Source organism: Phyllobates terribilis, unplaced genomic scaffold, assembly GCF_046119375.1.
Source record: "Phyllobates terribilis strain yellow unplaced genomic scaffold, ASM4611937v1 Scaffold_2__4_contigs__length_985480577, whole genome shotgun sequence".
In the NCBI taxonomy this organism is placed as follows: domain Eukaryota; kingdom Metazoa; phylum Chordata; class Amphibia; order Anura; family Dendrobatidae; genus Phyllobates; species Phyllobates terribilis.
Genome location: NW_027362762.1, coordinates 400,836,552 through 400,864,141, shown reverse-complemented (window position 1 = coordinate 400,864,141; position 27,590 = coordinate 400,836,552). Strand labels below are relative to the sequence as shown.

The 27,590-nt window shown below is 45.1% G+C and overlaps 1 protein-coding gene across 1 annotated transcript in view; it reads left to right on the top strand.

The window, feature by feature from the left end:
* Nucleotides 1-26,425, top strand: part of LOC141252567 (uncharacterized) — a 116,923-nt gene extending 90,498 nt beyond the window's left edge. Inside the window, exons 7-9 of the mRNA XM_073670532.1 lie at nucleotides 11,584-11,670; nucleotides 12,317-12,418; nucleotides 26,041-26,425. Of these exons, the coding sequence (XP_073526633.1) occupies nucleotides 11,584-11,670; nucleotides 12,317-12,418; nucleotides 26,041-26,114 (263 nt within the window). The 3' untranslated portion in view covers nucleotides 26,115-26,425. The remainder of the gene's footprint in view (nucleotides 1-11,583; nucleotides 11,671-12,316; nucleotides 12,419-26,040) is intronic.
* Nucleotides 26,426-27,590: the final 1,165 nt, after the last annotated feature.

The window sequence follows — 27,590 nt, the reverse complement described above, 5'->3', positions numbered from 1 at the left end:
CACCGCAATTCGGTTTCTACATCGTAAAAAATAACACCGTGGGAATTAGATTTCTATAAAACCCATTCACTTTGCTGGAACTGTAATAGGCTGCGTTTTTTGCATAGTAAGCAGCAGAAAAAAACTCGCCAAATCATCATGGAAACTTAGCCTTAAAGGGAACCTGTTAGGTAGGATAACTCTATTAACTTTCAGATATATGGTTAATCTGCAGGTTAATAATTCTATGACGGCACTCGACCACAGTACTGAAATTGTGGCGCCCAGAAAAAAATTAAGTTTATTTTTCCTGGAAGCCACAAGTTTTCAGTCATCTGGGCGTGCCTTCACGGCTACAGTCACTTCTCACAGCACAATGAGCTATAACCACACCCCGGCAGTGTGACTGACAGCCTTGTCTGCCCTTATGCACTGCACAGCCGACTGTCAGTCAAGGTCAGAGCCTGCTTACAGCCGCCACTTTTAGTGCAATGAGCCGTGACTGTAATTGCTCCGGGCTCACCTGCATGACTGAAAGCCGGAGGCTCCGGGGAGAAAAAAAGTTAATCTTCTCCAAAGTGTTACACTTTCAGTATTGCAGCTGGGCCCCTCCATAACATTATTAACCTGCAAATTAACCATATATCTGCAGGTTAATGACGTTATTAGGCCTCACATGTTCCCTTTAAATAACAAATAAGCATCCATTTACCTATTAAATCATCTGTCTCTCCAGTTTCACTGCCATTCATCTCAGCTTATTGCAAAATATCAGGTCACTGCAGCATTGACACCATAAATTGGTGCCAATTTTTTATCTTAAAAAATATTAAAAATTGAGAGTCCTCAGTGGTTGATACCTTTTAATGGCTAACTGAAAAGATGGTAACAGGTAGAAAGCTTTCCAGACTACTCAGGTTTCTTCATCAGGCTAGTAGCTACAATGACAACTAAAGGGGCAGTAAACCCTTAATAAATAAGAAATAAGTCAGCGTTATATTTGTGCTTTGAGTCCATTGTGAGAAAAGCACAATGTAAATGTTTGTTTTATAGAACTGACAGACAATTTAGGCTTCTATTTTCATCCTATCCCCTACATGTTCAACTTGAAATAAAGGGTTTGTCTTTAGCTTTCTTGGTCTTTTAATGTAGACACGACAGTGAAGGGAGATTCTGCTTCAAGAAGCTTCATCTCAAACAAATATTAATTTCATCAATATTAGATATTGACTAGTGATGGGCGAGCACTAAAATGCTCGGGAGCTCGATGCTCGGGTCGAGCACATTGGAATACTCGGGTACTCGACCCGAGCAACGAGCCCAATGTAAGTCTATGGGAAACTCGAACATTTTTCAGACGGCTCCCCCCGGCGGTCTGCAGAGGGCCTAAAAATTGCCCAAATCGATGGGCACAGTGCTCAAATGACATGGGGACAGCATGGGGAAGATCCATGGAAGCATTTCTGACTCCCAGGTCACTTCTGTCAATAACGTTGTCAGAGGTATTACGCCACTTTTACGGACTCACAATAAAACATACAAAAACGAAACCAAAATGGATTTTCCTGGGAAATATGTTAAGAAACATCCTTTCCAGGGTAATGACTTGTATATAAAGCAAAATAAATAACCAAAAACAAAAATGCTCCTCCACACCTTGAGCTATGTTCACACATAGCGTTTTTGATGCATTTACCAGGAAATGTCATTTTAACATTTTACAACCTTATCTGACCATGTGGTGTGTGAGATATCATCAGACACATTGTGTTTCATTTATGAAGGTGGGACTCTGAAAGTCACAAAGCCTATTTTTATAGGGTCATCAGGCGGCACTCCAATGCCCCTTGGAAGAGATGTGGAGGTCAGAGGGCCTCCTTAAACAATGTTCCCATTATTAGGAAGTGGGTCTCCCATTGTGTTTACCTATGCAGTGAATGCAAGGGCTGCCAAAAATTGGGAGGCACTTCAATGCCCCTTGGAAGAGACATGGAGGAGAGCCTCATAAAAAAATGTTCCCATTAGAAAGGAGCAGGTCTCCTATACTTGTAATGCCCATGCACTAAGTGTATGGGCTGACAAACATTTACCCCTGGGGGGTATACATGAATATACTGTATAAAAATTTTTTTACGGGCATCATAAACACTCTTTAAAAAAATTATGTGGGTGTTGCATCACGGACCACGGTCACCCTGGTGATCTGGTGGTGGAGGATGAGGAGAATGAGGAGGACAAGAGCAAATGGCCAAAATCAGGAAGCGTATACCCATGTGTGGGTGTGAAGAGGTGCATGGGAATACACCTCCCAAAAAAAGACACTGGATTTGAGTTTATGTTACGCTGCTATCATTCGGTGGTGTTGAGAAGTCTGGCCCAATCCAGCCCTTGTTTATTTTATAAGGCACAGAGGAATCACGGAGGATGTTGGTACGGTCGGCAAGGAACTCCCTCAGCATCTTCCCAAACTTTGCACTCCTTGTGAGAGTACCCCGTGCCTCAGGGCTTGTGCGATGGGAGGGGCTGAGAAAATTCTCCCAGAACTTTGACAGTGTTCCCCTGCCTCTGCTGGATTGCATTTGTGTCTCTCTCGCCTGTACTCCTTGGTTGTCCAACGAACTGTGACCTCTGCCGCCATCGTTTTCAGATGGGAATTTTTTTAATAGTTCCGCAACAAGGGCCTTCTGGTACAGCCCCATTTTTGTAGACCTGTCCGCCTCTGGAATAAGAGGTATAAAGTTCTCCTTGTAGCGTGGGTCTAGAAGTGTCACCAACCAGTAATGACTGTCACCCAAAATTTTGAGAACGCGAGGGTCATGGAAAGGCAGCACAACATAATCTCAGCCATGCGTGCCAGACTGCTAACAGGCAAGACTTCCGTGTCCTCGCCAAGAGGATGACTGACCATGTTCACCTCCTGCTCCTCCTCCTCTCTGTCCTCTGGCCATCCACGCTGAACAGATGGTATGACAGCTGTGCAAGTAGTACCGTCTATAGCACATGAAACTAGCTCCTGTTCTTCCTCCTCCTCCTCATTGTCACCCAATCCACGTTGGGATGAGATGAGGCTTGGCTGTGTGTAATCACCCTGTATGGTTCCTTGCTCCATTTCATCGTGCTCCGACTGCAATGCATCCTCTTTGATTGTGAGCAGAGAGCATTTCAGAAGACAGAGAAGCAGGATGGTGACGCTAATTATGGCGCCATCGCCGCTCACCATCTTGGTGGAGTCCTCAAAGTTTTGGAGGATGGTACATATGTCTGAAATCCATGTCCACTCCTGAGGCCTTATGTGTGGAGTGTGAACTGAATACCGACAGCCTTGTTGATGCTGGTACTCAACAACTGCCCTCTTCTGCTCACAAATCCTTCCCAACATCTGCAGTGTAGAGTTCCAACACGTGGGGACATCACACACCAGTCTGTGAGCCGGAAGCTGCAAACGCTGCTGAAACACTGCAAGGGCGGCGGAAGCTGTAGCTAACTTTCTAAAATGGGCATACAAGCGGCGTACTTTAACAAGCAGATCCGGCAGTTTCGCGTAGGATTTGAGAAACCGCTAAACCACGAGGTTAAGCACATGGGCCAGGCATGGTACGTGTGTGAGCTCGCCTCGCATCAGAGCCGCCACCAGGTTCCGTCCATTGTCACACATGACCATGCCTGACTTTAGGTTCAGCGGTGTGAGCCACAGATCTGCCTAAGCATATTAGCTTCAGCACAGCCTGTTGTCACTTGGCCGAGGCAGTGCTGCAGTGCTTCCAGCTTGTGACTGATGTGGTCATTTCGGAGATGGAGGCTGAAGAGGAGGAGGAGGCTGAGGAGGATGAGGTGCAGGAGCTGTAGACCGTGGGGGCAACCCTGATTGACCTAGGGCCCGCAATCCTTGGCGTCAAGAGGACGAGTTCCGTCCCAAGGTCCAACTGGGTCCCGGCTTCCACTATGTTAACCCAGTGTGCCGTCAGCAAGATGTACCATCCCTGCCCACAAGCACTTCTCCACGTGTCCGTGGTTAGGTGGACTTTTCCAGTAACTGCGTTGTTGAGGGCACGGCTAATGTTTTGGGACAAGTGCTTGTGTAATGCGGGGACAGCACACCGAGAGAAACAGTGGCGGCTGGGAACATTTTTTTGAGGCCCTCCTCCACGTCTCTTCCAAGGGTCATTGAAGTGCCTCCAAATTTTTGGCAGCCCTTGCATTCACTGCATAGGCCAACACTATGGGAGACTCTCTCCTTTCTAATGGGAATTTGTCGTTACTGTGGCCCTGCTCTAAGTGTCTTTAAATTCTTAGTGGGGTTTTTCCTAACATTGGTCAGCCGTTGAACTCACTGCATACCCTATAATTGTATAGCAGACCCTCTCCTTTCTAATGGGAACATGTCGTACTTGTTACTGTGGCCCTGCTCTGTGTGTCTTTAAATTCTTAGTGGGGTTTTTCCCAAATTTTGGCAGCCCTTGCAGTCACAGCATAGGCATTACCACTATAGGAGACCCGCTCCTTTATAATGGGAACATTTTTTTTTTTACCTCGACCCTCCTCTGTCTCTTCAAAGGGGTATTGGGTTGCGTCCAAATTTTTGACAGCCCTTGCAGTCACTGGATACGCAATAACAGTATAGGAGTCCCACTTGTTAATAACGGGAACAACAAAGCATAGCCGGCTGATGGCTCTCTAACAATAGCGAGGGCAAACTGCCCAGCGCTGCAGAGTTGTTGAAAGTAGTAACACAGCAGCCTGATCTGTGGCTCTCACCGCTGAACATACAGCCAGGCATGGTCATGTGTGACAATGGGCGGAACCTGGTGACGGAGAAATGACAGCCGGAGTAGATATGGTTTCCCTCTGTGCTAGTCCTTTCACCAAGCTAAATACAACTTTCAGCAAAAAAAGTTGTGGACTGGCTCAGTACCGTTCCTTGCCACATTCACCTGTCCACGTGTTTGTGGTTAGGCGGTCCTTCCCAGTAAGTGCACTGGGGAGGGCACGAGTAATGTTGTGGGACCCGTGCTTGTGGAAGGCGGAGACGATACCGGGAGAAATAGTGGCGGCTGGGGATCGAGTATGGACACCCGGCCGCCACCGGCATGAGGTTGTGAAAAGCTTTCGCCTCCACGAGCTTAAAAGGCCATATTTCAAGTGCAAGCAGCTGCCCAGAAATCTGGCAGTTTAATGTTGCGGCCTGTGGGTGGGTGGCTGGCTGGCTGCATACTTGCACTTGCATTCCAAGTAACAGAAAACTAAGCAGATGGTGGCCTCTATCATCATCATGGCCTCACCTCGGCACTATGAACTCTCCTGAAGGAGAAGCCAGGGCGCGCTGGAGGAGTCTCCGATTCTCTGGTGGGCCCGTCCAACCCTGCCGAGAAGCAGCCCTGGCTAAGAAAAGTATGGCGGAAGATTCCCGGACCAATCAGCGATTTTGGCGCCACATTTAAACAGCGGCCGCGACCAATCAGTGATCTTGGCGCAAAATTTAAACACCGCTGTGCTGATTGGTCGCGGCCGCTGTTTAAATTTTGTGGTAAAATCGCTGATTGGTCGCGGGCAGCGTCCGCGACCAATCAGGCATTTTATCGCCAAATTTAAACAACGCTCTGCTGATTGGTCGCAGTTACCGGCCGCGACCGCTCTGCTGATTGGTCGCAGTTGCCGGCCGCGACCGCTCTGCTGATTGGTCGCCGGCCGGCGACCAATCAGCGATTTTTGGCGCCACATTTAAACAACGTTCTGCTGATTGCGCCGGTCGGCCGCATTCATATTCTAGAATACCCGATGCGTTAGAATCGGGCCACCATCTAGTTATAAAAATAAGTATATGGATAAGTTTATTATTTTAGGCAATTGTAAATGTTTTTTTTTGTAAATATTTTTTCCATTTTTGATTACTTGATAATGCCTTTGACATCTTTGCTTCACATGATTATGACCCATAACACCTCTATGCATGAAAACCGGCGCCTCCCGGGAAGAAATTAGCTCATTTTGTCCTGGTAGCCGCCCTTTCAGTATGACAGCTGGGCGGCATTGTAACACTATTAACCAGCAGATCAACCCAAATCTGCAGATAACCGCATTTGTTGAAATTACAGGTTCTTTTAAATTGTAATGTACCTTGGTAAGATTTTTCGTTTAGATATTTGTATTTTACATGCGATTTTTGTTTGTTGCTTTTTTAATTATGCTAAAAACGCAAATCAAATTAACCCTTTAAAGGGATTAAAGAAAAACACCCTGAGCCCTGTTTTTTTTATAAACTCACTATGCCTGGGGACCTTTGAGAGTGCAGATGATTTTTGTTTTTTGTGATTTTGCTTGTCCCTCACCTTCTCTCGTAAATAATGTTTTTCCATGAAAAAAAAACATACGATGACTTTTTTCCAAGTTATAGTGATTAATGATACCATGTAGCTTAGTCAATATTGTACTAAAATGGGGGGGGGGCCAAATAAGGTGAAATAGTGAAAAAAAAACACAATTCCCATTGTTTTTTGGATTTTGTTTTTATGGCATCCATTGTGTATTTAAAATAACCGAATCAGTATGATTATGGCAACACCAATGTTGTATATATATTTGTAATTATTTTAGTGCCTTAAAAAATTCTGATCTTTGTAAAAAAAATATTTGGTTTGTGTGGCCATTTTCCAAAATCCATAACTATCTATTTGTCAGTCAATGGAGCTTTGTTGGGGCTTGTGGTTTTTTTGCGTGCCAAGATGTAGTGTTTTTTTATATTATTTTGGGATACATCCAGTAGTTTATCATTTTTTGGGTAGGGTCACATGATATATTTATATTTTCAGCATGAGTGCTGTCTGTGAAAAGATGGACAGCACTCGGACCGATGTTATTCAATGGGGCAGTGCAGATGAGCGTTTTTTTCACAGAGCTAATCTGTGTGTGAAAAAAAAACACAGCATGCACTAGCTTCTCCCATGTGTCGGATGAGACTCACTCATTCAAGTCTATGGCTTGCAAAAAAAAAAAATCCGATTCCACACAGTCACCTTATTTATAGCATACTTTTTTATGGATACATTGCAATTCTTTAGCATAGGAAACTGTAAATAGTCTTGTAAATTATTAATTCCTGCTGCTGTAAAAAACTGATTGTACACGTATTGCACATAGATAACAAGTAACAAAAAAATGGTTTGAGTTTTCTGGAATAAACTTTTATGATTTTTTTATATGATCATGTGACAATTTTTGGTGGAGAGGCGTGACTATCCTAAAACAGCAATTCTTTTACCATATGGGTTAAATAGTTTAATACTTTGATAGATCAGAATTTTTATGGACGTGGTGATAACAAATGTGCTTATTTTCCTTTTTTATTTTTGGATGGGGGAAAAGGAGGGTTATTTTAATGCTTTTATTGTTTAAACTTTTTTTTTACTTTTCACGTTATATGTTTAGTCCCAGTAGGAGATTTCAACTTGTGATTGTTTGATAATTTGTAATAAATGCTGCAATACTCATGTATAGAAGTGCATAGTATAGTATATATTAAGGTCACATCACTTCACAGAAATACCAAGATGGAGGCGACGGTTGGGGAGAGAGGTGTGATCAGCACCTGAATGGATTCCCCAGCGCAATCGTGTCACTTAAATGCTGCTGTCAGTGATTGCTAGCTCTGATCACTGCCATTAGAGCCATATGCTGGCCATGATACACAGCCGGCACCTGCCCTTTGTGGAGTGGGCTCAACCTCTAAGCCCACTCCATACACCTACAACCATTCCATGATGGATAAATGCTTCACGGAGGTGGAAGCAGTTCATTTTTTTATAATCATGAATAAGAATGCAATAAAGCTCTGTAAGTAAAATGCTACAAAATAGTAGAAAACAAAAGCTTCAGTCTTAACTCCTTAGTGACGGAGACAATTTTGACCTTAATGACCAAGCCAACTTTTACAATTCTGACCAGTGTCAGTTTATGTGGTAATACCTCTGGAACGCGTCAATGGATCCCACTGATTCTTAGAGTGTTTTTTTTCGTGACATATTGTACTTCATGATAGTGGTAACATTTATTCAACATGACTTGCGTTTTTGTGGAAAAAAATCAAAAATTTGGAAAATTTCACTTTGGGGGGCCTATTTGACAGAAACTACCCAAAAGTAATACCATTCTAAAAACCCTTCAGGTGCTTCACAGGAACTGAAGCAATGTGGAAGGAAAAAATGAACATTTAACTTTTTTTTTTTCCAAAAAATTGACTTTAGACCAATTTTTTTTTTCTTTTCACGAGGGTAACAAAAGAAAATAGACCACAAAATTTGTTGTGCAATTCATCCTGAGCATGGCAGTGCCCCATATGTGGGGGAAAACTGTTTGGGCGCATGGCAGGGATCGGAAGGGAAGGAGCACAGTTTGACTATTTGAACGCAAAATTGTCTGTTATCGAGAGCGGACGCAATGTCACGTTTGGAGAGCCCCTAATGTGCCTAAACAGTGGAAAAACCCCACAAGTGACCCCATTTTGGAAACTACACCCCTCAAGGATTTTATCCAGAGGTATAGTGAGCATTTTGAACCCACAGATACGACACAGAATTTGATAACATTAGATAGTTATATTGAAAAAGTTCATTTTTTTTCACATAAATCTTGCTTTAGCCACAAATTTCTCAATTTTGCAAGAGGTAACACCAAAAAGTGGACCCCACAGTTTGTTCCCCACTTTCTTACTAATGTGGCGATACCCCACATGTAGTCAAGAAGTTTTGTTTGGACAAATGGCAGAGCTCGGAACTGAAGGATCAATATTTGAATTTTTTAACACAAATTGGCTAAAATAGTACAGCCGAAGCCCCCAACAAATGACCCCATTTGGAAATTACACCCCTCAAGGATTTTATCCAGGGGTATAGTGAGGATTTTGAACCCAAAAAGTACAACACAGAATTTGATAACATTAGGTCGTTATATTGAATACGTTGTCATTAGTGTGGAGCGCAAGTGCTCGTTACTCGAGTTTGTATCGGGTGCTCAGGTATGCACAGAGTATCGCGGGTCCTAGAGAGACATATTCGAGTCTCTGACCCGTACGTTTTGTGGCTATTAGATACCCCAGAAAACATGCACTCGTGTATGGCAGGCAATCTCCGCGTGTTTTTTTTGGCTGTCTACATATGGGGCGTGGACTCAAGCATGTCATTCGAGGACCCGCGATACTTGATGCATACCTGAGCACCCGATGCAAACTTAAGTAACGAGCACTTGCGCTCAACACTAGTCATCATATTGTCATCATTTTTTTTTATTTTTACTTTTGAAAAAAACCCAATCCTAACTCCAACCCCAACCCTAACCACAACCCCAACTATAACACCCTAACCCTAACAACCCTAACCCCAACCCAAACACAATGTAACCGTAACCCTAACACAACCCTAACACAACCCCAACCCTAACCACAACCCCATCCCTAACAACCCTAACCCCTACTCCCAACGCCCACCCCAACGCCAACCCTAACTCCAGAAAAAATTAAAAACCAATTATTTTATAATTTTTAACTAACTTAGTGGATGACAAAGGGGGATTTGATTTACTAATTATTGGCTTTTGATCACTGTGATAGACCCTATCACAGTGATAAAAAGGAACCAAAAGGAAAAATTCCCTATTGTTGCAGGGTACCGGCGGGCGCACTGGCGCATGCTCCTGCCATGTATTTTCAGAAAGATGATGCGGAGGGCCAGGAGACTGAGCAGGAGGAACCGGGTGATGGTGGAGGTACCGGAGGGTGCTCTGAGGACATCATTTCTTTCTCTCTCTCAGAATAGAGTGAAATGATTTTAATAGCGGGCACAGTTTTTTTTTCTCCGGCCCTGATCATGTTCTCCGGGGTCTCAGCTAGCCCAGGTAGCTGAGACCCCGGAGATTTTCTGACTCTGGGGGGCACTATGCCCTTATTCCCCATTGCTGTTTTAAAACTGCAATGAGGGAATAAGGCCCCTTAACTGCCACCGTTTTAATGCGTATCGGCTGCAATTTTGAGAAATGGAACAATTACAAAAACACAATTAAAGCAAAAAAAGTTGCCTAATTTTCTATTGGCTCCCAAACATCTGGCTGCGAACTATTAGGGACTATACGTATTTAATTTGCACCACAAATCAGATCTAATTAGATTTTTTTTTTGTATGTGACTAAGGGCTCAGACACGCGTATAGACATTTGTTGTCCGACTTTTAATCGGATAGCACACAGACAGCACACTGATACATTCAATAGAACATTCTGTTCTGATGAATGATTTTTCTCTCTGTCCGATTGTCCATGAGAAAAAAAAAATCCCAGCATGCACTACTTTCTTCAGGGTCTCGGATGAAAAAAAAAAAATCTGATCCCTCATGGAACATCCAAGTGGCATCCAATTTTTATGGATACATTTCTATTATAAACCTAGGAAACTGCATTTGTTCTTGTGCATTTTTTAATATAGATGTATGAAAACGAATTACAGACAGACATAAAAAACAAACACACGGATGGCACAAGGATGAAAATTAGATTTAAAAAAAAATCACCGAAGTTTTGTTGATGAAACTCGACAATTTCTCATACGCTTGTCTGCAGGGGCCCTAAAGCTTAGGATGTACTTACACCACCCGATTTTGTGGCATTAAAATTGTGAAATATCTATTGATGAGCAGTTGTTTATTAGCCCATTTACACAGGCAGAGCACTCTTCAAATGCGCACTAGACAAACTGTAATAGATGGCTCAGTGTGCATAGCCTACATTGTTCTCAGCAGCACAGGTCTGGCTTACACGGGATGGTACATTGCCGAAAATTATCTTTTGTGCAGCTAAAAAGGTCATTTCACCAGCCAAGCAAGTGTTTTCTCATTCATCGGGTGATAGAATGCAAGTTTATTGATCGTTATTCGTTAATAATAACCGTGTAGTTTAAATGGAACTGTAAGCTAGGATTACTTTTTCATTTAACATACTGTATAATTGTCCTATCACATGTCTAATGTGCCTATGGGCTATGATTAGCCTGACACATATGTTTGGCCAATACACATTGCTATACATTTTCCTCAACTGTATTGAAAAATACAAGCAAGTGCACAGGAAATTTAGCAAACATCATGTAATGCATGCATGGATAGGCTGGATCTGCCAAAAATGGGGCATTGCTCTTTTAGATCATCTCTCTGTTGTAGCTCAAAGAATGGGACTCTGACCATGCGACCCCATCTGTTTTGTCTGTTTTAAAAGGGCATTTGGACAAGGTTGTCTTATCTTTAGGAGAGAAAACCATTAAGAAATGGCATCACACATTACTATTAGGCCACGTTCACACGTTCAGTATTTGGTCAGTATTTCACATCAGTATGTGTAAGCCAAAACCAGGAGTGGGTGAATAATGCAGGATTGGTGACGTGTTTCTGTTATACTTTTCCTCTGATTGTTCCATTCCTGGGTTTCAGATACTGATGTAACTTACTGACCAAATACTGAACGTGTGAACGTGGCCTTAAAATGTCTCAATAATGTTTCTCTTTTTTTTTTTTTTTTCAAGTTGATGGAGATATTATACATGCACTGTAAATTCTGTGGTTTTGTTCACAGATACCATTAGAAAAAAAGTTGTTACCAACCAACAAATGTATGCCACTGTAAACAAAGAGACAGTCACTTTTCAGAAACAAGGAATACGTGAGTATTAGGCTATTAAAGGGGTATTCTCAAGTTGTCTCTTGAGCAGCTCAGAGCTCTGCAGTCTCCTTACTTCCTTGTTGCTTGGGGGGCAGGTACTTCTCCTTAAATAATAGTTCTGATCCTAAAGCTTCTTCCTGCTACTAAACATAAATGATCATTGGTCATTGTTTGCTCTGACTTCCACACTCATACCACTATATTTACATTTAGCAATAACAATGCATTTGAGTAAGCACATGGCTCAGGAAAGTTAAGAGTTATTATGTGAACTTCTCTGGAAACTGGCAATGCTGGGAGCTGAGGATTGTGATTTTACCAGCCTGATAACAGCAGCTAACCACTGTATATAAATCCATGGGCTGGAGAGAGCTGACTGGGATGTTAGAAGTTAACTCCTCAGCCTGGAATGTAGCTACTGCACATACTCGGCCAGGGTCTTGTGGTCCATCTCCTTGGAAACATGCTGCACACTGTGTAAGATAAAAGCTCTCATAACAGGAGAATGACAGCAAGTTGGAAAAACAAGTTGATTGGAAACTTGCTTATTTTCAAGCTAACTAAAGCAATTTAATAACATAACACTACTGCTATAAGATTGCCATAGATATTTAGTTATAAATAAATATGTTTTTGTTTTTCACAGATTCTGAATATAACATACACAAATACGATGTTGATTTTCACGTAACCAACAAAAATGAAAGATATTCTTCTGCGTCTTATGATTCTGTTGGACACATCACAGGTATTGATTAAATACATAAAAATACAGAAATTTTCTTATATATTTGTATGAGTTATATTACCATTATAGTACTAACAGTTTTCAGGGTTTTCTGGAATATGTTGATGTCAGTAAATAACAAATTACCACATTTTAACCATTTATATCACTTAACCCTCAGCTTTGCTAGTTCCATGGTCCCCATTAACCCCTTGCTAACATTGGATGTACCGGTACTTCCTATTTTGTATGGAGTTCACGCAAATGGAACTGTGACTACAAAGGAGCTATGCCTGCACAAGCACCGCTTGGAGCTCAGCTTAACTGATAGCCAATATCCTGCCAGGATAGTTCGTGCCTGTGACAGCACCACCCTTGGCGATTTCACCCTCTAAATGCTGTGATTAATAATGATCACAGCATTTAGAAGGTTGGAAAAATTTGGGGCTAAAGCAATATTTTAGTAAAACAAATTATATTTCTTTCCAGTTTGCATTAATTCCCGTGACGTACCTGAAGGGTTAACAATACTTGGAGGGGTGTAAATATTCAAATGGGGTATTGTTTGCCCAGTTTTCGATGCATAGGCCCCTCAAAGTCACTTTGACAGTGAAGTGGTCGCTAACAATATAGCTTTGGTAAATTTCATTGAAAATGAAAAATTGTTACTAAAGTTTTCAGTCTAAATCTAAGAGAAAAACAAAATGAACATATACCCTGTGGGAAAAAAAATAAGTAAATACTAATAGTACATGTAAATACCATATGGTACTTAGTTAACACTAGTTTGATCAAAAAATCATAGAAGCCATCCACCACGACAAGGTGTCTGGACAGTCCTATCTTGTCTCTAGTATTAAAACCTTATCTTGTGTCAGCCGACCTCAGTGTAGATAAGGCCAGAGCAGGACAGGGGCCCGATTGCTCAGACACCTGCCTATGGGAATCTATATAGATGAAATGCTTAGCTCAAAAGGGGGGACCATGTCCCTGTTTGTACAAAGAAAATACAATAAAACCTAAGAAATGAGCCAGAGCATAGGTTGGTATATGTGCAAGGTGTAAGAGCACATTCACACTGTGGCCCTTTCACAAACAAAATCCGAGAAAAAAACAAAATGAGCAAATAAATAAATCCACATGGTGCATAATTATTAATCTAGTTTAGCCATCAATAGACATTAAATGGCAAATAGCAGCTCCGTATATGATGAATTGCATAAAAGGAGAAAAAAACTGAGTCATTAACTTACAATATATAAAGTTCTTGATTTATTAGTAACAAATATCATAAAAGACAAGAAAAAATACAAGGATTGACAAATAGAGTACATAAGTGACCAGCAGAATAATAATAATCTTTATTTTTATATAGCGCTAACATATTCCACAGCGCTTTACAGACATTATTGTCGCTGTCCCCATCAGGGCTCACAATCTAGATTCCCTATCAGTATGTCTTTGGAGTGTGGGAGGAAACCGGAGAACCCGGAGAAAACCCACACAAACACGGGGAGAACATACAAACTCCTTGCAGATGTTGTCCTTGGTGGGATTTGAACCCAGGGTCCCAGCGCTGCAAGGCTGCAGTGTTAACCACTGCACCACCGTGCTGCCCATATGCATATGAATATGCATATATGCAACAATATAAGTGTAACGGGTCTGGGAGGTGGAACCTCTGTGCAACTATACAAGGGGGCAGTCCATGTAAGGAAGCGGGTGGCTCCCAGGGAAGACGGGCAGGTAGTCACGGCAAGTGATAGGGACAGTCTCTGGGTAGAGGGGCAGGTAGTCACGGCAAGTGACAGAGACAGTCTCTGGGTAGAAGGACAGCAGACAGGTGGCTGGTGAGCGCTCCCAGGTGAGCGGGCGAGAGTCTCTGGACGGGCAGGTGGTCACGGCAAGTGACGGCAGAGCCTCCAGGTAGGCTAGCAGACAGGTAGCAGGTGAGTGCTCCCAGGTGAGCAGGCAAGAGTCTCTGGACAGGCAGGTGGTCACGGCAAGTGACGGCAGAGCCTCCAGGTAGGCTAGCAGACAGGTAGCAGATGAGCGCTCCCAGTTGAGCGAGCAGGCTGGTCCATAGACAGACTGACAGGTGTAGGAAAGCAGACCGTCGGACCGCAGGCTTGCAAGCAGGTAAACGGATATCAGGCAGGTATCAAGCAGGAATCAGGCAGGTAACTGGCAGGTAACAAGCAGGAATCTGGCAGGTGACTGGCTGGTAACTGGTAACGGGACCTGAGGGCTGAAGCAGAGTGAAGGCTTTGCAACAACATTGCTCGGGCACCTCCATTTTGGAGGAGGTGCCTTAAATATGGGAGGTCCTCCGGCAATTGGCCCGGGGACTCCTTAGGACGGCGCACGCGGTCCCTTTAAGAGAGGGGGAGCGCGCGCGCGCGCGCCCTAAGCACACTGCCGGGGAAGGAGCGCGTGCCAGAAGCAGCGGGGAGAGATGCGCTGGAGGACGCCGCGCCAGGAGCGGGGAGGTGAGAGGGACGGCGTCTCTGCCTAGTACGGGGCAGAGACGCCGATGCTACAGTACCCCCCCCTTTAGGCCCCCTCTTTTTTTGGCCATAAAGAAATTTTTCAAGGAGAAGCGGGGCGTTGATGTTCTCCCTGGGTTCCCAAGTTCTCTCCTCAGGACCAAACCCCTTCCAATCTACCAGAAAAAAGGTCTTTCCTCTTACCCTCTTGGAGGCCAGAATACTCTCTACCTCAAAGACGTCATCAGCGGAAACCGGAGCAGGAGGGGCACCTGGATTATTGGAAAAAGAGTTAAAGACAACGGGTTTGAGGAGAGATACGTGGAAGGAGTTGGGAATCCGTAGGGTGGCCGGGAGTTTTAATTTGTAGGCCACAGGGTTAATTTGCCTGAGGACTTCGAAGGGACCGATGAATCGAGGACCCAGCTTGAAGGAGGGTACCTTGAGCCGCACATGTTTGGACGAGAGCCAAACCTTGTCTCCCGGATGGAATTGAGGCAGATCCAGACGTCTCTTATCAGCATATCTCTTCATCCGCTCAGAGGACAGAAGAAGAGCGGACCTGGTACTCTCCCAAATAGTAGAAAATTCGCTGACAAGAGACTCCGCAGTAGGGTTGTCCACAGAAACGGAGACAGGGAGCGGAATCTGGAGGTGCTGGCCATAGACAATAAAGAACGGGGACTTGGAAGAGGATTCGCTATCGTGGTTATTATAAGAGAACTCGGCCCAAGGAAGGAGGTCCACCCAATCAGAATGGTGGGCATTAACAAAGTGCCGGAGATAGCTGGTAAGGATCTGATTGATCCGCTCCACTTGACCATTGGACTGAGGGTGGTAAGCGGAGGAGAAGTCCAGGGTGACGTCCAGCAGTTTACATGTGGCTCTCCAGAAGCGTGAGGTAAACTGAACCCCTCGATCCGACACGATGTGGAGGGGTAGGCCATGGAGACGGAAGATATGGCGAATAAAGTCCTTAGCCAGCTCAGGTGCAGACGGAAGACCAGGCAGGGGAATGAAGTGGGCCATTTTAGAGAAGCGGTCTGCAACCACCCAAATGACAGTACACCCGGCAGAGACAGGAAGATCGGTAATGAAGTCCATAGCGATGTGTTGCCACGGGGCAACAGGTATGGGAAGCGGCAGGAGATGACCAGCTGGTAAGTGTCTGGGAATTTTGTTGCGGCCACAAGATGAACAGGCAGAGACGAAGTCTACCACATCCTTACGCAGGGTAGACCACCAGTAATGCCGGGAAATGAGTAGGAAGGTCTTCTTTTGGCCGGCATGGCCAGCTAGTTTAGAAGAATGACCCCAGCGAAGAACCCTCTCACGGTCTGGAGGTGCCACGAACGTCTTGCCGGGTGGAAGACGAGTCAAATCCAAGGGGGCCACATTCATCACCTTGGAGGGGTCGATAATGTGCATAGGCTCCTCCTCTTGGTCGGAGGACAGGAAGGATCGGGACAAGGCATCAGCTTTGACATTTTTGTCCGCCGGGCAGAAATGAAGGATGAAATCGAAGCGGGCAAAGAACAAAGACCACCGGGCTTGACGTGGATTAAGTCTCTGGGCATTTTGGAGATATGCCAGGTTCTTGTGATCCGTATAGATCAGGGGTCTCAAACACGCGGCCCGCGGGCCGCATGCGGCCCCTGAGGCTGCTTTATGCGGCCCGCAGGCACAGACCCCTTGACGATCCCGACCTGGTCCAGGAGGAGCCGCCGACAGCAGCGCTGCATTGCCGCACAGAGACTGTTTCCCAGCACTGCATTTCCAATGCCAGCCGCCGGCCAATCAGAGGCCAGCAGCTGATATCTGCGTGTCGGCGCAGCGAGTATGACGTCATTGCCATACGCAGCTATCAGCTGCTGGCCTCTGATTGGCCGGCGGCTGACATTGAAAATGCAGTGCTGGGAGACAGTCTCTGTGCGGCAATGCAGCGCTGCTGTCGGCGGCTCCTCCTGGACCAGGTCGGGATCGTTAAGGGGTCTGACTCTGTGGTGCCTGCGGGCCACATCTGCAGGAAGGCCGCCGAGGGAACGGAGGACAGGTGAGAATCATCTTTTTTTTTTTCTATTTTATGTGTGTGAAGAACAGGGGGCACATAGCCACAAGAGGGGACCTCGATGGGGCACATAGCCACAAGAGGGGACCTGGATGGGGCACATAGCCACAAGAGGGGACCTGGATGGGGCACATAGCCACAAGATGGGGACCTGGATGGGGCACATAGCCACAGGATGGGGACCTGGATGGGGCACATAGCCACAGGATGGGGACCTGGATGGGGCACATAGCCACAGGATGGGGACCTGGATGGGGCACATAGCCACAAGAGGGGACCTGGATGGGGCACATAGCCACAAGAGGGGACCTGGATGGGGCACATAGCCACAAGAGGGGACCTGGATGGGGCACATAGCCACAAGATGGGGACCTGGATGGGGCACATAGCCACAGGATGGGGACCTGGATGGGGCACATAGCCACAGGATGGGGACCTGGATGGGGCACATAGCCACAAGATGGGGACCGGGATGGGGCACATAGCCACAGGATGTGGACCTGGATGGGGCACATAGCCACAAGATGGGGACCTGGATGGGGCACATAGCCACAAGATGGGGACCTGGATGGGGCACATAGCCACAAGATGGGGACCGGGATGGGGCACATAGCCACAAGATGGGGACCGGGATGGGGCACATAGCCACAGGATGGGGACCTGGATGGGGCACATAGCCACAAGATGGGGACCGGGATGGGGCACATAGCCACAGGATGTGGACCTGGATGGGGCACATAGCCACAAGATGGGGACCTGGATGGGGCACATAGCCACAAGATGGGGACCTGGATGGGGCACATAGCCACAAGATGGAGACCTGGATGAGGCACATAGCCACAGGATGGGGACCTGGATGGGGCACATTAGTACAAGATGGGGACTTGGATGGGGAACATTACTACAAGATGTTTGCCATTATTACTATATGATGCTAATTGTAAGACAATATTACTGAATGTGGCCAATTGGGGGAAACAAAATTGTAAAAATCAAAAAAATAAAAATAAAGCATGAAAAAATATTGGGCACTAAAAATGCTGTTTTATATGTAAACTAAAGTAAACACAAAAAAGTGCACGTTTATTATCACCACATCCATAACGACCCAAGCTATAAAAAAATAAACATGGAAAAAATGTTCAAAAGGTGTATACAAAAAAAAATGGTATCACTAAAAATGTCTCATTGAACAAAGAATGCGGCCCCCCAAATTCAAATTTTTTCCATGTGCGGCCCATATACCCAGCCGAGTTTGAGACCCCTGGTATAGATGATCACCGGGTATAGAGCCCCTTCAAGCAGGTAACGCCACTCCTCCAGCGCCAATTTAACGGCAAGCAGTTCTCGGTCTCCTATGGAGTAATTGCGCTCGGAGGAGGAGAAGATTTTAGAGAAAAAGCCGCAGGTTACCATTCTCCCGGAGGAAGACTTCTGGGTGAGCACCGCTCCGGCTCCAGAGGAGGAGGCATCAACCTCCAGGTAGAACTGTTTGTTGCAGTCCGGACGGTGCAGCACAGGGGCAGAGGAGAAGGCTTGTTTCAGGGAAAGGAAGGCCTCCTCAGCTTCGGATGACCATACCTTGGGATTTGCTCCCTTACGGGTGAGCGCAGATATGGGCGCAGTCCGTGACGAGAAGTGAGGAATGAAGAGACGATAGTAATTAGCGAAGCCCAGGAATCGCTGTATCGCCTTCAAGCCCTCCGGACGGGGCCACTTTAGGACAGCAGAGAGCTTCTCGGGATCCATTCGCAAGCCTGTCTGGGAGATAACATAGCCCAAGAAAGGAAGAGAGGTCTGCTCAAAAAGGCACTTCTCGTATTTAGCATAGAGGTGGTTCTGCCTGAGCCTAAGCAGGACCTGACGAACATCCCTCCGGTGTGTGGGAAGATCCGGAGAGAAGACCAAGATGTCGTCCAGGTATACCATCACGCAGGAGTAAAGAAGGTCACGGAAGATGTCGTTGACCAGTTCTTGGAAGACGGCGGGAGCATTGCAGAGACCAAAGGGCATCACACGGTACTCATAGTGTCCGTCCGGGTATTAAATGCTGTTTTCCACTCGTCTCCCTGACGAATACGGACCAGGTTATAAGCTCCACGTAGATCCAGCTTGGAGAAGATCCTGGCGCCTTTAAGACGATCAAATAACTCAGAGATGAGCGGAAGGGGGTATTTATTTTTAACCGTGATCTGATTGAGTCCTCTATAGTCAATACAGGGGCGTAGCGAGCCGTCTTTCTTTTTGACAAAGAAGAATCCAGCTCCAGCCGGGGAGGTAGATTTCCGGATAAATCCCCTAGCCAGATTCTCTTCAATGTACTCAGACATGGCCCGGGTCTCGGCTGCAGACAACGGGTAGATACGCCCACGGGGAGGAGTGGCGCCAGGTACCAGGTCGATCGGGCAGTCATATGGCCTATGGGGTGGCAACGTCTCTGCTTCCTTCTTACCGAAGACGTCCCCATAGGGCCAGTAAGGAGCCGGGAGACCTGGTAAATTAGCTGGAGTAGGCGGAGGGCGAACTGGGCGGACCGGAACCAGGCAGGTCCTATGGCAGTCTGGACCCCATCGGAGTACTTCACCGGATCGCCAGTTCAATACGGGTTCGTGTGTTTGGAGCCAAGGTAGACCTAGCAACAGGGAGTGAGAAAGTCTGGACAACACATGGAATGAGATTTCCTCAGAGTGCAGCATTCCCACCTGCAGGGTTATGGGTTCAGTGACGAGCAGGATGGTCTCCGAGAGTCTTCCATCCACGGAGGCGACTGATAATGGTTCAGCCAGGGACTTGGTGGGAATACGGTATCTCTCTACCAGAGACTGGGAGATGAGGTTTCCAGCAGCTCCAGAATCCAGGTGGGCAAGTTCAAAGTGACGGTTTTCTCCCCAAGCAATAGAGACCGGTAAAGTCAGAGACGGAGAGGGCTTACTTTTGTCTAGGACGACCTCTCCGAGCGGTCCTAGACACTGGCGTTTCCCGGCTTCTCCGGGCAGGAACGGATGAAGTGCTCCATACTGCCACAATAGAAACAGCTTCCCTCGGCTCGGCGAGATTCTTGGCGAGATTTGACCATCTTGGTCTGGTCGATCTGCATAGGTTCAGGCGAGGGCGCCCGCGGAGTGACTGATTGAGAGGCAGGTCTCAGGGAAGTAGGAGCAGAGCAAGAAAAGTCTTTCTCCCAGGTAGTCTCTTTGGCACGTTCTTGGAACCGAATGCCAATCCGGGTAGCTAGTGACACCAGGTCATCCAGAGTGGTAGGAATGTCCCGACCAGCTAACTCGTCCTTAATTCGACCGGAAAGACCCTCCCAGAAGACGGACACCAGAGCCTCATTTTCCCAGGCAAGCTCAGAAGCGAGGGTGCGGAACCGTTTGGCATATTGGCCCACGGTGAGACTCCCTTGGCGGAGACGTAGCAGTGAGGAGGCAGAAGAGGTTTTCCGTCCAGGTTCATCGAAGACTTTCCGGAAAGCAGCGAGGAAAGACGGCAGGTCGGACACCAGGGGATCCCCTCTCTCCCACAGGGGATTTAGCCATGCCAGTGCCTCCCCAGTAAGATGGGACATGATGAAGGCCACCTTGGCTCGGTCGGAGATGAACTGGTATGCCAATAGCTCAAAGTGCAGGGTGCACTGGTTTATGAAACCCCGAGCTAAAGTAGGTTCGCCGGCAAAGCGTGGAGGTGCCAGAAGCCGAGGTCCATAGTCGGGTACCATGAAGGGACTGGATTGCGGTACCGCAGGAATGGGCATGGCTGGACCAGAGGTAGACATAGACAAGTCACACAATGCGCCTAGACGAGAGTTAACGGACCGTAGATAGGACAGTACCACCTCCTGCTGAGTTTTCTGACGTAAGACTTCCTGGTGCAGATCGGAGATCTGGGGGCCACCGGGTTCCATGGCCCGAGCAAACTGTAACGGGTCTGGGAGGTGGAACCTCTGTGCAACTATACAAGGGGGCAGTCCATGTAAGGAATCGGGTGGCTCCCAGGGAAGACGGGCAGGTAGTCACGGCAAGTGACAGGGACAGTCTCTGGGTAGAGGGGCAGGTAGTCACGGCAAGTGACAGGGACAGTCTCTGGGTAAAAGGACGGGTACTCACGGCAAGTGACAGGGACAGTCTCTGGGTAGAAGGACAGCAGGCAGGTGGCTGGTGAGCGCTCCCAGGTGAGCGGGCGAGAGTCTCTGGACGGGCAGGTGGTCACGGCAAGTGACGGCAGAGCCTCCAGGTAGGCTAGCAGACAGGTAGCAGGTGAGCGCTCCCAGGTGAGCAGGCAAGAGTCTCTGGACAGGCAGGTGGTCACGGCAAGTGACGGCAGAGCCTCCAGGTAGGCTAGCAGACAGGTAGCAGATGAGCGCTCCCAGGTGAGCGAGCAGGCTGGTCCATAGACAGACTGACAGGTGTAGGAAAGCAGACCGTCGGACCGCAGGCTTGCAAGCAGGTAAACGGATATCAGGCAGGTATCAAGCAGGAATCAGGCAGGTAACTGGCAGGTAACAAGCAGGAATCTGGCAGGTGACTGGCTGATAACTGGTAACGGGACCTGAGGGCTGAAGGAGAGTGAAGGCTTTGCAACAACATTGATCGGGCACCTCCATTTTGGAGGAGGTGCCTTAAATATGGGAGGTCCTCCGGCAATTGGCCCGGGGACTCCTTAGGACGGCGCGCGCGGTCCCTTTAAGAGAGGGGGAGTGCGCGCGCGCCCTAAGCACACTGCCGGGGAAGGAGCGCGTGCCGGAAGCAGCGGGGAGAGAAGCGCTGGAGGACGCCGCGCCAGGAGCGGGGAGGTGAGAGGGACGGCGTCTCTGCCTAGTACGGGGCAGAGACGCCGATGCTACAATAAGCAGATATGAGTGCATAAGCGTATTTAAGCATGAATATAACTGACACAGTGGTCAGAAAGTGTACATGCAGACATACTGTTTGAAAAATTTGGCCTGGTCAGGAAGGTGAAAACAGGCTTGGGCAGGAAAGGGTTAAAATCTGTTTATGACACTATGTTGGTAACATAGTTACCAACCCTCTTACCTGCTTCATCACTGCCCTCTGACTTTAAATGTCCCACCTTCCTCGATCCTGCAGTGCAGTGGCGTTCTAAAACATCACTGCAAAGTAGTGCAGTTACATGCAATCGCGTAGCTGTGGGAATGGGGATCCAGCTGTTAGAGACAGAGTCCCCATAGAGAAGGCAGATTATCACTATCTGAGCCTTATCGATTGCTACATATATAGAGTAATAGGAAGTGCCGACAGCGCTTCCTCCGCCATACACAGCAGTCATGTGATTGCTGTGTATAGGGAGGGAGCAGGAGCTGATTAGTCATAGGAGGCCCAGACAGCTCTGCTATGTAGCTAGGAGGCTGTATTTCCCCTGTAACAGAGTCTAATACACCAGCCTCAGTTACCAGGGAAATAAAATTAAAATAAAAAGATTTCAATATTTAAATGCCCCCCAAAGGTCTTTTATGACCTTATAGTGTGAGGGTGCACAAAGTAAATGAAAACTAAATTAATAAAAAATAACAGATAAAAATTAAATAAATAATAATAAAAAAAATACCACTGTCAATCCAAATTGCTGTCATTAAAAAATGTGTCCATTATATAAAAATTTTGTTACAGAATGGGGAACACATTTTTAAATGTAATTATTTGTGGTCCTAAAAAAAATAAATGAAAAAAAACACACTTATTTCCTTTATTTTTCCAATGAAATCACCCCAATATCTGAAAAAAAAGGAATATAACAGTGACGTAAAAATTAAGTTCTATGTCTCATGAAAAAAAAAAAGACTCAAAAACTACTAAATCAGAATGAGAACTTTTTTTTACAGCTCTTTAAACCGCATGTACAAAAAAAGCCCAAAAATGTGCCTGGTCAGGAATGAGAATAAATAACTTGGTTTTTAACTGGTTAATCACAATGGAAGACTTAAGGAACACCTCCCCAATATATATCCACCTAGCTCTGATAACTGCTGTTAGAGATTGGTGTTGTGTATGGAGAGGATCAGCTTCTGAACCTGATCAATTCACGAACACATGACATATATGAACTGATAGAAGGAAGAATGGCTGTAGGACAAGCCCCAGAGTTTGTTTGCAGTCTGTTACCATCAACACAAATAGAACTTCATAAGCGCTTAAATGGAGTCAGTTACCCCCCAAATGTATTTTTAATGGTTTATACAGTGTATTAGTGACTTAGCCCCTTTACAACCATACTAGCGGACATTTGCATATGAATTCAAAGTTATTTTCTCAGTCACTGGACCATTAACAGGTACAGTGATATTATGGCTGTTATAGGGGATATGTACCCTACAACATTGTATAGCCCATTTAAAATTTAGGGTGTGACGGACTCCTTTTAACCATAATAGGGGCCATTTGGTTTCAGTTAAGGTGTCAATCATTTGAATGATAATCTAATGGAAACCAAACATAGTCCATTATAGATAAAGGGATACGTCAGATGAGAGACACAAACACCATCAGACAAACACAGCTTGCGACAAAACTGATAGTGGTTCTTCTGCAGTATCTATGTACAGATAATGGTTCTAGTGCCATATTCATGTACTGATGGTGGTTCTGGTGACATTCATGTAGTGGTGATGGTTCTAGTAATGTATTATTATTGCACCAGAGCTACCATCAGTACATGATTACAATAACAAAGCTTAGTACAGCGATCAACTACAATATTGGGTCAGGCCCATATACAACCACACTGTCCACCATTATGAGCTATTACTGTCACACTGTCTGCCCTTATGAGCTATAACCACCACACCATCCGCTGTTATGAACCATGGCCTATGGCATGCCTGTCCCCTCTCCACTGTTTCCCCGTATGCTGTCTATATCTCCACACTTTCCCCCTTAATGCTAACCCTTCTCCATACTGTGCTCACACTTCATGCTGCCCTTATCTATATCCATACTGTGCCCCCTCTTCACACTAAACCATCATGATGTCTCACACTGTGCATGATACAGGATGTCCCCACAGCTCCCAATACAGTATAATGACCCGCAGCAGCCCCCTATACAGTATGATGGATAACACAGCTTCAAATACATTATGATGGGCTACCACTCAACTCTGAGGCCAAATAGTATAAGAAAAATAAAATAAAGTTACACTCACCTAATCCTAACTCCCTGTCCAACTCCCTGTCCCTGCAGCATCTGGCAGAACGGGGAACTGATTAGAGCTCATCTGCTTCTGTGCTAGTGCCTACATCTACAATTTTATTCATATTTTAAAGACATAGATGCAATTAAATATCAGAAGGGAACGACAGACAGAGGGCGCGGTGAGCTGTGTTAATGACTCACTGACACTGCTCACCTGCGTGCCTGCATGCCAGCTATCACTATGCTGAACACAAGCGACAGCAGTCACAGTCAGTTATATATTTTTTTAACTGCACCTGTCATAGAAAATATTAAAAATCTCTGAAGTCTCTCTCACCAAACCCCTCTTCTATCCCATTTGCAGTAAGGATGGGAAATAGCCATGTAAAAAGCTGCTTCAATGTAAAATGGCAGTGTACACAAGCATCAAAATTATCCAGGCTATTTATCAATGTGAAAGAAAGCCTCTGGTAGAACAAAAACGAGGAAGATGTCCATTGCACCTAGTAATAGAGACATGTGTGACGAATAGACACAGATTAAAAGAAATAGATTCCCTTTGAGGCTTAATGAGATGTTTCCTATCACACTCCTGAGAATAGACTGGTCATTCCCAGTTGCACATTCCTTTAATCTCCAGACTCTGAGGCACCGAAAGGAAACATAGAATAGCGGAATTTCTATAATTCCAATAGTGATGGGACATATATTTTAGCGGCAGGGCTAATTGAGGAACAGTATGCATATTTTTTCACATCTGTGAGCCCTGCCGGTGAGCTGTAACGCAACAGTGATAAGATAACTGACAGGAGCCATGTCATGTTTGATCTCTAAGGAAATGTATTATCCCAATAAAAAATATGGCATCAGTTGCTAACTTCTGCGATCATCGAGTGAGGAGATGTCACAGAAATTTGAGATTTAATAAAACCATGAAGGGCGGAGACTAGCCCACGTAAGGTCCTCACAGGGGAGTGTGTGGGCAGGGCCCAATTTGGCATAAAAGATCAGGACGAATATTGATCTGCGTTCGTGCTGGGAGATACATATTTTCGTGTAAGCAGGGACCACGTTCCATAACAGTCAATTGGAGTGCTCTCCTCCATCTAACTGAATCGTCTCTGCAATCGGTATAGTAAGTTCTTCTGTTAATCCCTTTTATTTTCTGTAACTGTATATGCTCTATTGTTTTGTCCCCCTTGTAAAATCTTTTGTATATTTTTTCATAAACACTGCCTCCCTTTGGACTAAATATAAAATTTAATAGTTCTGTTTCTTTTGCTCTGTAATCTTGCCTCCCCCAAAGCCACACGTTACCAGAAAGCAGGCGTCCAATTGGCCTGTTTTATATTTTAATAGTTAAAAACAAAATTGATTGGTGGCAGCTAATAATCTTTCCTGGGTTATTGTGAGGTTAGCAGTGATCGTATGAGGGCATATACATATATTCCATGCTTTAGAATTCAGAGGTATGTACGCTATACGCTCACTGTTAGCTTGCCGATAACTACTTAGTGAGAACAGCCTGCAGCCTCCTATATTGATTGTTGGCGAATCGTGCAATTGTCCGGACGGTAGGGGGCAGCAGAGAGCTGTTCGCTTCAGATATCACAGTGGGTGGTCCCTGTGAGTAATCGGGATCCTGTGAATCCCTGACAGCGCCCCCTCAAGGAGGCAAGATGTAACACCCTGGATGGTTGCCTACCCTTGCCTTCTGTTGTACCGGCCCTGTGTGGAAAAGAAAGAACACTTTCATGATCAGCACTGCCACATACAAGTAAATATGTTGAAGTAAAACTACAGTATTTCTTTAATAGAATGACAATTATTACAGTAATAAAAAAAAATGCCAACATTTTCCGTTAGAACACTATCAAGCTAGGGAGAGTGATGCATAACTATCTTCTGTATATGCTTTTATATTTACTATTTTTTTTTCAGTGTGTAATAAAGACATGGAATACATTGAAGTACTCTCAGAAAATGATGATTATGATGATGTTGAAATAATCTGACCTTGGAATATCATCATTCAATCTCAAACAAAACTAATAAAATATTTTTGGATTATCAAGATGATTGCTCTAAACTGTAATATCCAAATGTGGTGCTGTACACTGAAAGAGAGAGTTTCAGTGCAGTATATGTTTATTCCCAATGTTAATGCTTTCTAGGAATATTCTTCAGTGTTCGAGAACAAGTATTGCCCGTGAAATGCATGTATTTTTAGAACTGGAAACACATTTTTTAAAATTTCAAAATGAATAATAAGATGTGTGTGTATATATAATAAATGGTATTTATTTTATTCAATCCTTTTCAAATAGAGACATATACTGTAACAAAAAACTATAGCAATAAAATATATTCTGTATAAAATCCTGATACATTACTTTTCTATTTCTCTATTTTCTGGTGAAAAAAAAACCTGCAAATATTTAAAAATGACAATCAGAGCATGATGTATTGTATATTATGGCCAAATAGGTAGCATTGATCTAATTCATGCCCGACAGTTTGTGAAAATACCATCAAAGTCTTCCAAAAGCGGTCTTTAAGCAAGTGCAGAGGTGTCCCCGGGAGCCGTGCGTAAGGTGACACCTCCTGGTCGCTGTTCTCACTAAACAGTAGTGAGATATCGCAAGTTATCAAGGGACCTTTGCTTAGTGAGGAAAGAGACCAGGACGTGTATCATATACGCGGCTCTCTAGGACATTGCTGCACTTGCTTAGTAGACCGCTCACCGCCCTTTACCAGCGATAAGTATATTACAGTTGTCCTTACCTCTCAGCAACTTCATTATCTATCACTAACACACTGGACTTTGCTCTGATTGGAGTGAAAACGCTCAGTATAGACCAGTATGACAGTGGTAGATAATAAAGCTGCAGACAGGCAGGGAAAAGTCTTCTGATAAAGTATCAGTATGTCGCTAGGAGCAGAGTGCTTCTGTCTCTCTGCCTGCTTCTGCGCATTACATGCGTTGTGTAGAGGGTTCAATGAGAAACTGTGTCATCCACATGAAGGCAGCTTGCTTCCATAGAAAATTAGGTACAGAAAACAAAGTTTTTTAGATAGATATTGACTGCTTTGAAAGTCAATATCTATCTGTCTAAAATATCTAAACAAATACACATAAAATATATATACAGTACAGACCAAAAGTTTGGACACACCTTCTCATTTAAAGATTTTTCCGTATTTTCATGACTATGAAAATTGTACGTTCACACTGAAGGCATCAAAACTATGAATTAACACATGTGGCATTATATAATTAACAAAAAAATGTGAAACAATTGAAAATATGTCTTATATTCTAGGTTCTTCAAAGTAGCCACCTTTTGCTTTGATGACTGCTTTGCACACTTTTGGCATTCTCTTGATGAGATTCAAGAGGTGGCCCTTTTGGCCATTGACGTCTTCGTGCCCTTAAGAAAGTCAGTCAGGGGTGTGGCTATCATGGCGAAATTCGTGATACACCGCTGATG